Genomic DNA, 15,132 nt, shown 5'->3' on the forward strand with positions numbered 1-15,132 from the left:
CAATGTAGCACCATTCCCAAACAAATGAAACTTTATAATCCTATAGATAATATAAAAAATAGTAAAAGTTAAGAAGATTGTCATCATATTTTTGCTACTTTTCTCCAAAAGACAAAAAAAAAAGAGATATTGTCTAAATAACTTCACAGTTTTTAATCAGTCAGTGGGAACTTCCCATGCATCTTACTCCGGTAAATTCATCCTTACCTGCCACGTGTTAATCTTATGCTGCATCTTATTCCAGGTAACAATGATCATGTACTCTGCATTGAAGTTGGTCAAGCTATGGGCACTTTGAACCTTAGCAGAGGCAGTCTTGATTGCATTAGCATCCGCAACATTATCCAGTTTGAATTCTTTAAAATAGAGCCCACGGCCATCCTAAACAAGACAATGTGGATATGTGATATAATTCCTGTTATCAATTCAACAGTGTGAAACATGTATGACCAGGCTGCAAAATACGGTTATTGACAAACGGTTTTCAAAACAAAACGGTTTTTGAAAAACATTAACATTGTTGAAACTGTTACGCCTTCGCGGCCGAGTGCCTTATGAAGGTACAAATAACAATGTACTTACTGGTATCTCAGAGTTAAGAGCCGTAAAGAGCCAAAGAGAGCCGCAAAGAGGACCAAAAGAGCCAAGAACACAGAGGCTAGAGCCAAAAGTCCCAACAAAGAGACCGATTTATTTCAAGTCGGACCTTATATACAAGTTCAGATAGTACACGTTTACCAATCAGAACCAACTACACAGTGAACAGTTTTACCTTTAGGTTACCAATCACGGGAGAGATTCAAACTTGCACACCGGACAACACTTTACTTACAGAGACATCTACCGGTAGCAATATAAAATAATCTCATCTAACACACTACATCGTCACAAAACCCAACTCTACCTGTATTCTAATATCCTATAATGCCAGTAAGTTCAAGCAAAAGAGGGTAATACTGTTTTCACTAACTTAAATATAGTCACACCCATATGTTGATCTGTGAATTAAAGAGATCTTAGCTACTTGTATTCTCCATCACTGAGATATCTTTAATTCAATATGCTTATAAAATTTTGTAACTTCATGAGAGGACTGGGAGGTTGAGGACTCTAAGGCAAACTTACTGCTTCGTCCTCCATCACATTATTGGCCCAGTATGCTCCGATTCCTCCGATATCTCTGGATCCAAATGGGAAGTAGACCCGGTTTAAGGGGAGAATGGTGGGGTTGCGATATGCCTTCTGAAGCTTGGTTTGGTCAGCAAACGCCTCCCAGTCTTCCACATCACTGAACATTACCACTCCGTGTTGGGTAAACTGGTAACAGGGCACAGGAAAATCAACAATGTATTACAGTTGCAATTATTCATTATAATTGAGTTACTGTCTCACTCAAGTTAGAGAAACATAACTCAATTTTCTTCATTTAACTTCAATTTCTTAACATTCAAAAACAATCTTTCAAAACAATTTTACCATTTAAAATATTATAAGCTAAATTTTTGACTCTACAAATTCCATATATGCATGCATGCATGCAAAAAAATATAGCCACTGCACACAACTTTGTGACAGGCAACTCACATAAAATGATGGTAGAATCAGTCCGTCGAATGTGGGTATACCATACTTAGGGAAAAAGAAATCACTTATTGCTGAGATATCGGCACCAAGGAATGGCAACTTGTGGTGGTCAGCAAAGGCAACAAGTCTGTTTTCTGAAAGGTATATGTGTAAACATGCCAGGATGGGAAAAATCACATAAAGCTAAGAGACAGAAATGAAAAAAATTAGAAATCAATACCTTTTCAAATTCATATCAACTCACTCATTTCCCATACAATAAAATAAATTAGCATAATATTACATTACTAAGAAAATTTTTTTATATAATTATTTTTACATCAATATAACCCATGTTTTCTAAAACTAGTCTATTATATTCATTATTTTTCTTTCAGCATAATTTCAATATTAGCTTCAGTCAAATTGATTAAGATTTGATAAATTTGCCTCTCGAAAGGAATTTTTGCCAGATTGATTGTAAATTGAAAACAACAGTTCTCACAATTGTTCGGGGTATCTTTGGCCCTTTTTTAGCAGTACAAGATGGTAAAGGGCTGATGTCTTCAACATCTCTGTTATTAGACCCTAGACCACAGAGAGCACATTCAGAGCGGTGGACTAACAGATTTGCAGATCAAATATGGCAACCCACTAAAAAGCTTGTTGCTTAATTCAGGATTAGACACTGAATAGATTTCCTACGGGGATTACGCAACAAGCATTCAAGCGGGTCGGCCATATTTGATCTGTGGATCTGTTAGTCCCTTGTGCTGAATGAGTCCATACTTACCTATGCAACTGTCCCTCAATCCACTGCCTTTATATGGAGCAACACAGCGACATCTGAATCCTCCAGGAAGGTTGGTGCACTTGGCTCGGCCATCAACGTCACAGTTGTGGGTCCCCAGCTCACACTCATCTATGTCTATACATCCATGCGAGTTGTTGGGATTCCTGGTATATCCGTCTTGGCACAGGCAGCTGTAGTTGCCTTCCAGGTTGACACACTCTGCCACACTAAGCAGCTGGGAGCCACCAGGATCTGTGCAATCATTGATGGACCGTAAACACTCATTAATGTCTGAAAGGAGAAAAGATGCTGGGAATTAAACCTGAGATGCCCCAAAGCCTTGGGACTTTACATAAAATCAAGTGAGATTTCATGTGGTTTAGAGAAGAATGGGGTAAGAAATAATCTCAGACTAGCAAGAATTATATTTAGTGTTATAAACTGTATATCTTCTCTGAAACAATACTACCACCACTACTACTGCTAATATATATAGGCTAAGAATTTATCCATGAGAAGTGTTCTGATTATTCTTTCTTAAGTGTAATCTTAAACAATGAATTACTTAAACAACATGCCAGTACTGAACCGCGCATTTACAAAATTTTTTTTAGAAAGCAAATAATTTTTCAGGCATCAGCCAGGCTGGGTACAAATATACGTCACATGCGACTCTAAAGAAAACAATATCAGTTTTTCCACTGACCAACGCATTGGTTCTCAATGTTATGTCCCTGGTCGTCGGTGGGGTGCTCATAGCCGTTTGCACAGCTGCACCTGTAGTGTCCAGCATTGTCTATGACGGAGCAGTTATGAAGGATGCCACATGGAGACTGCAGGCAAGGATTATTAGGAGCTATAATATGAAATGATTTCTTTTTAAAGATAAGTCATGGAGGAAGTTATGGTACATGGTTTTGAATAGTTTCAATCACTATCTTATTTCAATAAAATATTATTTCATTCAGGTTAACTACTTCCATAAATATCAAAACCTTCATTTGTCACAAACTTAGTACAGACTAATCTCTCATGTTAAATATTCTGCCATCTTCATCTGTCTCCAAGACTGACAGCATGCATGGCGAAATATTTCACAAGTGATAGGTTTTTATTAAGTTTGTGACAAATGAACAACTGAAACTGAATTTTTTAAATTTTTTTTCAAATACTGACAGAGGTCAACATACCAACACATCTGGATAGGTTGCAGTTCACATATTTAATAGCTGCGGTGCCTGTAAATCCTTCACAATCAGCCACAGCACGACTTGCTCCAGATAGGTCCGTGCATGGACGGGTGCGATTTCGCTCAGCTCCCTCACCACACTCTGCAGAGCAAGCACCCCATGCAGTCCAGTGTCCATAGAAAGGAACCACTGAAAGCACATCAATAGTTTTCAGTTGCTTTAAAACTATCATTTCTCCTAACATAATGATATAATATCAAATGAAATTTTCTTTTTCAGAAGGGTTCCCTTTAGATCCATCTCTGCTACCATCATGATTAATTAGTACTTAACATTTATATGATTTTTCAAATGAGTTCCCTTTGATTTTTATAGCTAAATATACAGAGAGACTATCTGTGCCACAGCTGAAACAAGCTACTTGAAACAATTCTGGCTTTAACCAAGTCAAGTTCTCCATACTGGAAATGAATTGAAGAATGAAAAAAAAAGTCAACACTTTAACCAGTTTAAAAGAAAACATTATTTTAAGGTTTAGAATGAAATGCCTTACATGTCTGGCAGTGCTCCCCAGTTACATTAGGTGGGCACACACAGCTGTACTGCCCCACTAAGTCCACACAGGTGCCACTGTTCTGACAGGTGACACTCACACAGTCATCTATATCTGATAACAAAGAAAAGTTGATTGTAAATTCTTTGTTGTAACGCACTGTGATGATAATAAAGAAAAGTTGATTGTTAATTCTTTGTTGTAATGCACTGTGATGGTAATAAAGAAAAGTTCTTTGTTAATTCTTTGTTGTAATGCACTGTGATGATAATAAAGAAAAGTTGATTGTTAATTCTTTGTTGTAATGCACTGTGATGGTAATAAAGAAAAGTTGATTGTTAATTCTTTGTTGTAATGCACTGTGATTCTCAGCAGTCATCTATACTTCATTATAAAGAAAAGCTGATTTTCTAAAACTTTGTAGTAATGTGTTATGCTATACTGTACTATATTATCATGATATATTGTCACAGTACTCTGTTGTCTGATAAATAAAATGAGTATACGCAGAACAGTTGACAAATCCAAATATCACTAGTATTGCAGTTCCGAAAATTAAAAGCAGTTTGTCAAAATAAAAACAAATTTCTCTGTGCCTTGTCCTATATCTTTTCCTGAATTACTTTAATGTCCAGCAATGTAGTCTCGTCTGCCTAAACAATGTCAAAATACCACAATTTTTACCTCAATGTAATACTAGTAAAAAATTAAGTGATCTAAATTACGTATAAAACCATCTAGGTTATATATTAAAACTTACTTGTCTGGCAGTTAACCCCAGTGAACCCCTCTTCACATTCACAATGGTACATTGCCAATAAATCGTTACAATAGCCACCATTACGACAGGGGTTGCTGGCACATTCATCTATTTCTGTAAAGACAAAGAAATATGTTAACTTTCAAATGAATAGCAATGAATAAAATTGCATTATGTGTATGAAAAACATTTATTAAAAACATTATTTTGGCAGCTACATTTTTTCATCCAAATCAATGTAACTTACAGCAAATTCATTCGTCTACCCAGTTATTTTAGCTGGCAAACTTAATTCTACTATGGCACCATGGTAAACCGAGATCATATACGAGAGCGTTGCACGATCCCAGAGGTCATTAAAAAAACATGGTCAAATTCATATCCTCCTCACCTGAGTCGCACACCTGTCCTGTCATTCCAGGAGGGCAAGCACAGTAAAAGGCATTCACCCTGTCTGTGCAGGTGGAGCCTGCTGCACATGGGTTGGACCCACAGTCATCTAAGTCTGAAATTAGTGTGTACATATCTTGTCACTCTAGAAAAATGCCCAAACCACATTAGATAGTGGTTTCACTATATGTAATCCGTTAGCTTTAATGAAATGACCTACATGTACATAAAACTATTAAGAAGATGACTAATCTTAAAAAAAAAAAAGAAAAAAAAAACACACCAAATTCCTGAGAGGATGATGCAACAGGTAAGCATCTTTAATGAACACGATGTGGTATGATCAATTACAAGAGATTTAAACCGAATAACAATACACTGCAATTGATTTATTCATTTTGTTGTTGTTAAAAACAAAACAATCTCATATCATATCTCAATGCAAGACTTTCATCAAAATATAACTTATAAAAGTACTTTTAAAGAAACAAAGTGTAAGTTTTTGAACATTTTAAAATTCAGTGCAGCACAGCACAAAAATTACTTTAACTTAAACTTATCAGGTTTTGATATTTTTTATAATAAATAACATGAATAAATTAATTTTGCCAAAAATAATCTAAGTTATCATCAATCCATGTTCCTTTCCAATTGTCAGTCATCTTAACACAGTTTTAAATTGCACGTAACCAGGAATTAAGTCAGTCCTCAAAGTGTTAGCAAATTTTTTTTCACATAAATCTTATTCAGGACACCTTAAAGCTGAGTACAAAATTAATGCATGGGAATTTTTCTTTCTTTTAACATTAAAAAAGCACTGAAAAATCTTCTGCTGTATACATTTTCCAATATCATAATATCCATTAGTAGTCCATTTTGGCACAAGCAAAATACTAATGATGCCTACCTTATATGTTAAGGCCAAACAAGGCAAGGCCTGTGTGTGTGTGTGTGTGTGTGTGTGTGTGTGTGTGTGTGTGTATATATATATATATATATATATATATATATATATACATACATCAGACTCAGTAGAAATGTTACTTACGGACCCCTGTCCAATGGTACTTACTTGTCTCACAGTCATGCCCAACATAGCCAGGTTGGCATTCACAGCTATAGCCAAGGTTCAGGTCAACACAAGAGGCCTGGTTCTGGCAGGGGTTGCTTTCACATTCATTTTCACCTTAGAATAATCAAAGAATTTTCATCTTTTGCAATGATTTTATGCTTTTTAATTATTTTGTTTGATATGTTATATGTTATGGTTATTCCTTGAATTAATTTCTTACCACTTTAAGGAAAAATTGGTTACATTCATAACTCTCTTTAAATTGTGTACATCTCTCTCTCTCTCTCTCTCTCTCTCTCTCTCTCTCTGAATAGCAATATATCCTGAATATTCATATCCTGACACAGATAACTGAATGGCATAAACACATTGAGTAGTGAGAGCAAGACAAATCTGCATAATATACCTTCATAAGTCATGTTGCAAAATTTTCCGTAGATTTCATCTGTACAGTTGCAGTAAAAATCCAGCCACAAATCATTACAGGTGCCTCCATTTTGACATGGGCTACTCGCACAATCATCTTCATCTAAAATTTTAAAATCAGGTGGACGTATAAAACTTTTTAAAAGTAATGAAAGTGAATGTTCAAACAGAATTAACATATAAAATTCAGAACAAAACAAGGCAGCAAAGCTGTCAAATGTACAGACAAAAACCAGAAAATAAAAACGCAGGAAATAGGATACTGTCAATTCTGATGAACTAATGTATTATGCTTACTGTAACTGCATAGCCAACATCAAATTCTTATTCTGCATAACACTGGATTAGGATGAAAGTAAAATGTGTATCAAGCATTAGACTAAGTTCCCATACCTAGATCAATCTAACAGGATCAATCCAACTCCAAGGGGTTTCTCACTAAATTGCTTTCAGTTTGAGAGTCTTAGGATTCTGGCATGCCAGTTTCAGTAGGCGTGACAGACAACTAAGCCACTTACATTGATTGCAATTTAGCGAGAATTCCCATGGAGATAGATCCATCCACAGTTAGCGTGATAGGGTCTGGAAATAGTCCCTAAGGTGTCAGGCTGATAAGAGTTAAACTTTGGAAATGCCAGAATGAGGTACAGTGAAAATTACACACACAAAAACAAATTGCTTAAACTCATTATATATATATATATATATATATATATATATATATATATATATATATATATATATATATATATATATATATATATATATATTATTAATTTTTTTTTTTTGGCTGTATGTCAATCCTAAGAATCATTCTTGTAACTTAACAAAATACAGAAAATGTTACAAAGTAAGAGTACAGGGCTCCTGGCAGATGGGAGTGATAAGTCACAACTTGAAAATGCCAGTATAGCACACTATAAACCTGCATTGCCTCCAAAACAGAAAACAATCACACTGGTTTTCAAACACAAGCTGCGCACTTCTGTCTTATGAAACTTTTCACTAAGTTTCAGTATCGTAAGTAACATGGTTTTCCCTTAATCGCTATCCTGGCAGCAGTGTCCAAAATAGGGTTTTCTTCAACTTTCATGCAATAAAACATAATACTTAACAGCATAATGACCATCAAATTTTTTATAAAAAAAATAAAAGTATCATGAATATTCAGAAAATGTGATTTGGGAAGGTCTTCAAGGCCATGGAAGTTCAGAGTCACACTTTCAAAATGCCAAAATGTAAACAAGAGATAACTGTACTGAAATGATTTTCTTTCCATTTTCAACACCTTTTTTAAAACAAAATGATCAATAAACTGTCATTTTTAAATGTTCAACTAGGAAAATTGTTGACATAGGAAAAATATCAATAGAACAATTTTCAATGTCCAATTTGCTCCATTTGCAGATGCTGAACATAGTGAATGATTAAATCTGACAAACTGCAATGATGAGTTCCTTTCCATTTATGATACTTTATTACACAATGCACAATATTATAACAGGTTTACCGTCATTTTTATATAATCAACAAACAATATTGTTAAGAAGCAGAAAATGTCAAAACAACACTTTTACATATCTTATTAGTTCCATAATGAGACTGTTAACATGCCTAAGAATTAAATCTGAAGAAATAACAATTATATACAAAAAAACAGAAAATGCACAGCACTTCTGGTGGATGGGAGTATAAAATCACATCTTGAAGATGCTAGTGTTTGAAAAATAATTTTAAAAAAATTTTAAATAAAACGTAAAAAATTCCAATAAAGCTGCTATTCAAACTTTTAATCTAGCTGTATTAACTTGATATTAATAACCCCACCAAGTTTGAGAAAAATAAAGCACTGTTATGCATCTATAGCATGTTGGCATAACACATTCTTTTTGTTGTAAATTATTTGCAATGTTAAACACCATTTATCTGCACAATTATCACCAAATCCTAATTTTGTGACACAGTTAAGAGAGCTAAACCTATGGGACTTTACAGGGAAATCTCAAGGAGTGTTTTATGTAATCTCATTTAGTGGCCAATTGAAAATTAATGAGTAGGCAAGTGACTTTATAGACCTTAATTTAATTAGTGATCACCCAAGGGACAATTTTAAAGACTGCTATCCATACAGTACCGTCATATAGCACAAAGGTGTTGCATACATGCTGAAAAAAGTGAAAAAACAGCATTACTTCCCTAAAAATGACCCGATCATGCTGATTTTCAAACTTGACCAGCGTATTATGAATACTCATTAGTTCTGCAAGTTTCAAACCAAAAGGTTAAATGGTTTTCCACTTATCATGTTATCAGTGTTGCATATATGCTGAAAAAAGTGAAAAACAGCATAACTTCCCTAAAAATGACCCAATCATACTGATTTTCAAACTTGACCTGCATATTATGAATATTCATCAGTTCTGTAAGTTTGAAACCAAAAGGTAAAATGGATTTCCACTTATCGTGTTATCGGTGCTGCATATATGCTGAAGAAAGTGAAAAAACAGCATAACTACCCTAAAAATGACCCAATCATGATGATTTTCGAACTTGACCTGCGTAATATGAATATTCATTAGTTCTGCAAGTTTCAAGCCAAAAGGTAAAATGATTTTTCACTTATCATGTTATCAGTGTTGCATATATGGTGAAAAAAGTGAAAAACAGCATAACTTCCCTAAAAATGACCCGATCATGCTGATTTTCGAACTTGACCTGTGTATTATGAATATTCATCAGTTTTGTAAGTTTCAAGGGAAAAGGTAAAATGGTTTTCCACTTATCGTGTTATCGGTGCTGCATATATGCTGAAACAAGACAGCACTGTTCTGCAATGGGTTTACTTCCATTTTTAAAACACTTTTTTAACATAAAACAAAATAAACAGTTTTCTACCATTTGTATATGATCAACTAAGAAAATTGATGAGATGGGAAAAATATCAATAGAACAGTGTTAAATGTCCAATTTCCTCCATTCTGAGATAATGAATATAGTAGATGATTGAATCTGACAAACTGCAATGATATTTGTTTATTTCCATTTTTGACACTTTATAACATAATACACAATAACAAGTTTACCATCATTTTTACATAATCAACTAACAATGTTATTAAGATGCAGGAAATGTCAAACAAACACTTTTACGTATCTTATTAGTTCAATAATGAGACTGTTAACATGCCTAACAATTGAATCTGAGGAAATAAGAAAAAACAGCATAACTTCTAAAAGAATGGCCCGATTATGCTGATTTTGGAAATCAACCTGCGTTTTAGTTAGTTTTACTACTCCTGTGAGTATAATGACAATTGGCCTATCTGTTTTTCTTATATTGTGTTATTAGTGTTGCATATATGTTGAAAGAAGTGAAAAAACAGCATAACTTCCCTAAAAATGGCCCGATCATGCTGATTTTCGAACTTTACCTGCGTATTATGAATATTCATCAGTTCTGTAAGTTTCAAGCCAAAAGGTAAAATGGTTTTCCATTTATGGTGTTATCGGTGCTGCATATATGCTGAAAAAAGAGAAAAAATAGCCTAAATTCACTAAAAATGACCCAATCACGCTGATTTTCGAACTTGACCTGCGTGTTATAAATATTCATCAGATCTGTAAGTTTCAAGCCAAAAAGTAAAATAGTTATCCACTTATCGTGTTATCGGTGCTGTATATATGCTGAAAAAAGTGAAAAAACAGCATAAATTCCCTATAAGTGACCCGATCATGCTGATTTTCGAACTTGACCTGCGTATTATGAATATTCATCAGTTCTGTAAGTTTCAAGCCAAAAGGTAACATGGTTTTCCACTTATCGTGTTATCGGTGCTGCATATATGCTGAAAAAAGTGAAAAAACAGCATAAATTCCCTAAAAATGACCCGATCATGCTGATTTTCGAACTTGACCTGCGTATTATGAATATTCATCAGTTCTGTAAGTTTCAAGCCAAAAGAAAAAACAGTTTTCCACTTATCGTGTTATCGGTAAAAGTGCACGGCGACGGCGACGACGGCGACGGCGACGGCGACGACAGACGCAGATGATGGCTATATGTACAGACACATCTGTGTCTGTACATAAAAACAAAGAGTGGCAAGGAGTATTTTACTAGTATATGCTCCATGAAGGCAGCTGTGCTCAGTGAGTAAATAGGCCCATCTGTACTAAATACCAGCTTTATTTGGGGTTGCAAGAAAATAAATTATTGACTCAATGCATGAATTGAAGAAATCTTTGTAACATGGAACAACAAACAGTATAAGTACCCAAAATGAGGTTATGATGAGTGTTATGTGATGGCATATAGTACACATTTCATGATTGGCAGTTTGTGAAAGCTCTCTAATATCATCAACTTACCAACAATGGGTTCAAATGGTTCAGGTGGAGGTAGAACCAAAACATCACTTGGAACGATGGGTGCAAGATCATTAACCCATTCTACAACAAAACCACACAGATATATTTCATGAGAGATTTTGAGAGGCAGAATTTACTTTAATATTCATAACTGATCTAAAAGCATTAATAAAAAAATACCAGATTCAAAAACATATCAAGCTGAAGCCATGATTAATATGAAGAAAATAAGATGCGAAGAATCGTTTAGACATCTATGCACCTGCTTTTGCTAAGAGAATGCATGGCACAGTTGTTTACATTATAAATTCTTAATTATCATTAACCTTCTAAAGCATCATATTTCTTCAAAATGTCAGCATTTTTAACAAGTAATCTTTCACAGATATCATTTCAATGCTTTTGGGCATCAAACATAAATATACAACCAAAATTAATAAATTGTATAAAAAATTCATTTTGTTCACTGGTATTAAATTAAGTACCCTTGCTTCTGGTTGATCAAACTCTTGATTTCCGTGAATTACATATGTTACCTTCTAAAACATGAAAAATATAAGCTAGTTGAGGGTTTTGGCTTGGTTTATATGGTCAGTTGTATATTTTCTCTTTTTGCTTAAAATCCAGACCTAGAGCAAATTGGGCAAAAGGGTTGATTGCTGCCATTATACTTTTAATTTATCATTTATTAAATTTTTCACACCAAAATTATTTCCAAATGAAAATTTTTCTGATGCAAAATGTTTCATCAGAGTTTAAGCAGCACCAGTATATCTTCATGCACAACAAAACATTTACAAGCCCTAATACAGTATGTCCTAGATAGGAATCTGTTAGGGCATTAGAATTCTTACAGAGTCCTACAGGAGTCCCGTAGGATGTCCTAAAGGAAATTTTCATAATGGGGGGAAAAAACAATCACCTTGACAAGTCCCAGGAAGAAAAGCAATCCTTGTGAGATTCGCCTGCACTCTCCCTCCAGAAGTACATCCTCCAAGAAAGCCAAATCTGTACATGCCAGGAGGCACTGTTATTCCAGCAGCAATCACCTCGTAGCCAAACTGTAGCTCTGGGAGGTGAGCTAGAAGCTGTGGTTCTCCTTGCTCATAGATCACCCAGCTCTGAAGGACAGTGTTAACATCGCGCTTTTGGTACACAACGGAGGCACAAGTTTCCTGTGTCACATTCATGAAGTCTCTCATGGAAACAATTGCCTCGTCATCAATCTGCCGCTGGGAGCAGTTCAACATCAGTCCATGGTGGGCTGAAATATAGAAACAGGCATGAAATAGAAGGAATTCATTGTAATATATATATATATATATATATATATAAACTTTGAGCAAGCATGTGTGTGTGTGTGTGTGTGTGTGTGTGTGTGTGTGCGCACGCCTGCCTTCTGATGGTTGACATATACATACTATAATACACATGTATATCTATGAAAGTCAGAGTAGAAAGTGAAGTTATAGCATCTTTTTTTTTTGCTTTTGGATGAATGAAAAGTAGAAATAAGTCATATTTTCAAAAAGTCTACTATTCTTTCCACTAGTACTTTCACTATGTTTGGCTAAATATTGAAGCCTACACCTTCATTAACATATGCACAGTAAGATTTTAATCTTGTTTTATACCAATATATGTAACTTCCAGGCATGTACATGTACATTGTATGTATAGCTACAGTTTCAAGATAGGGTTCTAGTATTAATACATGCACATTATACCTTATACCACTGTCTGTTAATGTCATAAAAATACTTACTAAGGGTCCAGTTGAAGTCTGCTGTATAATTCTGATTGAAACCACACATTTCATTTTTTGTGATATTACAGGCAAAGACATGATGATACTGAAGCCATCGCAGAAATTGAGGGCTCATCGTTGTACTGGTGTCTAAAAGTAAAAGATAAGTTTCATACAAAAATGTATAATAAATAGATAAACAAAATAATTTAATGATTCACTAACTAATCTCAAGAACATAGCAATTAAGAAGAACAACCCCCAGCAGGCTGGTGATACCTATAGCCTCTCTAGTGCTACAGTATTACCAGCCCCTCCTCCCATTTGTTGATCTTAGTTCTACCCTGCTGTAACAATTTTCTCTACCTAAAATACATTTAATTTGGGATGGAGGTTCAGCTTAAACATAAGGCCACACTTTTTTAATTTTATGGATGACATCCTGCGCGCGCACCGATTTTCGTCCGTTCTCCAAAAAAAAAAAAAAAAAAAAAAAAACCCCCTCCCCCCCCAAGGAAGTCGGTTGCCGCAAACGTCGTTATTGAATTTGCCGGAAAATGCAATCGGCAATCCTCGGCTAATTCCGCAAGCTCCATGCTGTCATTGTCGACTGCGGAGATATCCGAGTAGTTCCGAGTGCGGAAAATGAGCTTTCTGCGCATGCGTATTATCACCACGTGGAAATATGGCCGCTTTGCCGTCAAATTCATCTCTAGCATTAATTTCAAAATACACGACAATTAAAGTCATAAAGAGAACGGGGGCCGTCGTTTTGGATTGGTTTGCCATTGATATTGGACATGGAGATATCACATTTTTACAATTATACGAAAGGCTGGCCGCGGCCAGCGATCATCGCCCGGAAAATTTCAGTGACATTCTGGCCAGCGATCATCGCCCGGAAAATTTCAGTGACATTCTGTCCAAAGCAGCACATAGGCTTACGGTAAAGTCTTGAAAATTTCGTCGCTTAAAAATTAATTAATATTTTTAATTATGTAAATCCGACTAATTTTTCAAAATTACCTCTCCCCGACTCCTGGGTATGACGAAATTTTCAAAAATCCGGCCTTTGGGCTTTTATCCTTAGCGACTGTTATCTTTGACCCTCCTATATTGTGGGATATTTATTACTACTTCCTAAGTCATTTCCTGGTGGTAAATAATAATCTATTTATTAGTGCATCTCGATTAAGTTATATTTAACTTACTGTACCCGAAAACATGTTGAGAATTATTTTCTCGGTAAGAAACCTACTTCCTGATAGAGGAGAAGGATCAAGATAAGCCTAATTGCAACCTTGCATCATAACCTGGACGCGACATATTAAAAAAATTACGCACTTGGGAACGTTTGTTGCATAGGTCTTTTCCCATGATTGAGTGTCAGTGTCTTACATCGCGAACGATCTCCCGAAAACGATATGAAAATTGCCTTTTCGTCTCGCTCGGATCGCGAACGATCTCCCTCTTACGATCTTACGTGAACAAAGTCCTGACGATATTACGCAAACGATTCTCCGCCGAACATATGCCGTGAGTACCCTCTACCAGGGTGACTGATAGATTTTTACATATATTCACAGATATGTCTCTAGCTAGATAGATGGGTCATTTTTAGCTGACTGAAAATGAATATTTAAAAAAAATCCAAAGTGTGTTTGGGAGGGGGTGGGGTTAAATAATGATCTCCCGCTGACGATCTTCCGCGAATGAAGTTCCCTAAATCCCTTGAACTAATATGAAAATTGCATTTCATTTTTGCTTACATCGCGAACGATCTCCCGATGATGATATGAAAATTGCCTTTTCGTCTCGCTCGGATCGCGAACGATCTCCCTCTGACGATTTTATGCGAACAAAGTCCTGACGATATTACGCAAACGATTCTCCGCCGAAGATATGCCGTGAGCGGGGAAAGGGGGGTTAAAGATAAAACTAAATATATATATTATTTATAATATTCAAAGGGGGAGGCGGGGTTAAAATAATTATCTCCCGCTGACGATCGTTCGCAAACTAAGTTCCTTGAACTAATATGAAAACTGCATTTTATTATTGCTTACATCGCGAACAATCTCCCGATGAAGATATGAAAATTGCCTTTTCGTCTCGCTCGAATCGCGAACGATCTCCCTCTGACAATTTTACGCGAACAAAGTCTTAACGATAGTACGCAAACGATTCTCCGCTGAAGATATGCCGTGAGCGGGGGAAGGGGGGGGGTTAAAGATAAAATGAAAAATATATATTATTTATAAAATTCAAAG

At 35.4% G+C, this 15,132-nt stretch overlaps 1 protein-coding gene across 4 annotated transcripts in view; it reads right to left on the reverse strand.

Annotated features, from left to right (window-relative positions):
• The window catches only part of LOC106178313 (uncharacterized), a 61,590-nt gene that overhangs the window by 21,146 nt on the left and 25,312 nt on the right, over positions 1 to 15,132 (reverse strand). For all 4 annotated transcript variants that reach the window (XM_087015853.1, XM_087015855.1, XM_087015852.1 and 1 more), the window contains 14 exons: positions 12,881 to 13,012; positions 12,038 to 12,379; positions 11,116 to 11,196; positions 6,728 to 6,850; positions 6,322 to 6,435; positions 5,251 to 5,364; positions 4,860 to 4,973; positions 4,100 to 4,213; positions 3,547 to 3,735; positions 3,063 to 3,212; positions 2,357 to 2,647; positions 1,585 to 1,718; positions 1,126 to 1,317; positions 208 to 381 (listed from right to left, as the gene is read on the reverse strand). In XM_087015853.1, coding sequence (XP_086871979.1) covers positions 208 to 381; positions 1,126 to 1,317; positions 1,585 to 1,718; positions 2,357 to 2,647; positions 3,063 to 3,212; positions 3,547 to 3,735; positions 4,100 to 4,213; positions 4,860 to 4,973; positions 5,251 to 5,364; positions 6,322 to 6,435; positions 6,728 to 6,850; positions 11,116 to 11,196; positions 12,038 to 12,379; positions 12,881 to 13,012 — 2,264 coding nt within the window. The remainder of the gene's footprint in view (positions 1 to 207; positions 382 to 1,125; positions 1,318 to 1,584; positions 1,719 to 2,356; positions 2,648 to 3,062; positions 3,213 to 3,546; positions 3,736 to 4,099; positions 4,214 to 4,859; positions 4,974 to 5,250; positions 5,365 to 6,321; positions 6,436 to 6,727; positions 6,851 to 11,115; positions 11,197 to 12,037; positions 12,380 to 12,880; positions 13,013 to 15,132) is intronic.

Source organism: Lingula anatina, chromosome 6, assembly GCF_051362555.1.
Source record: "Lingula anatina isolate TDL-2025a chromosome 6, LinAna3.0, whole genome shotgun sequence".
In the NCBI taxonomy this organism is placed as follows: Eukaryota; Metazoa; Brachiopoda; class Lingulata; order Lingulida; family Lingulidae; genus Lingula; species Lingula anatina.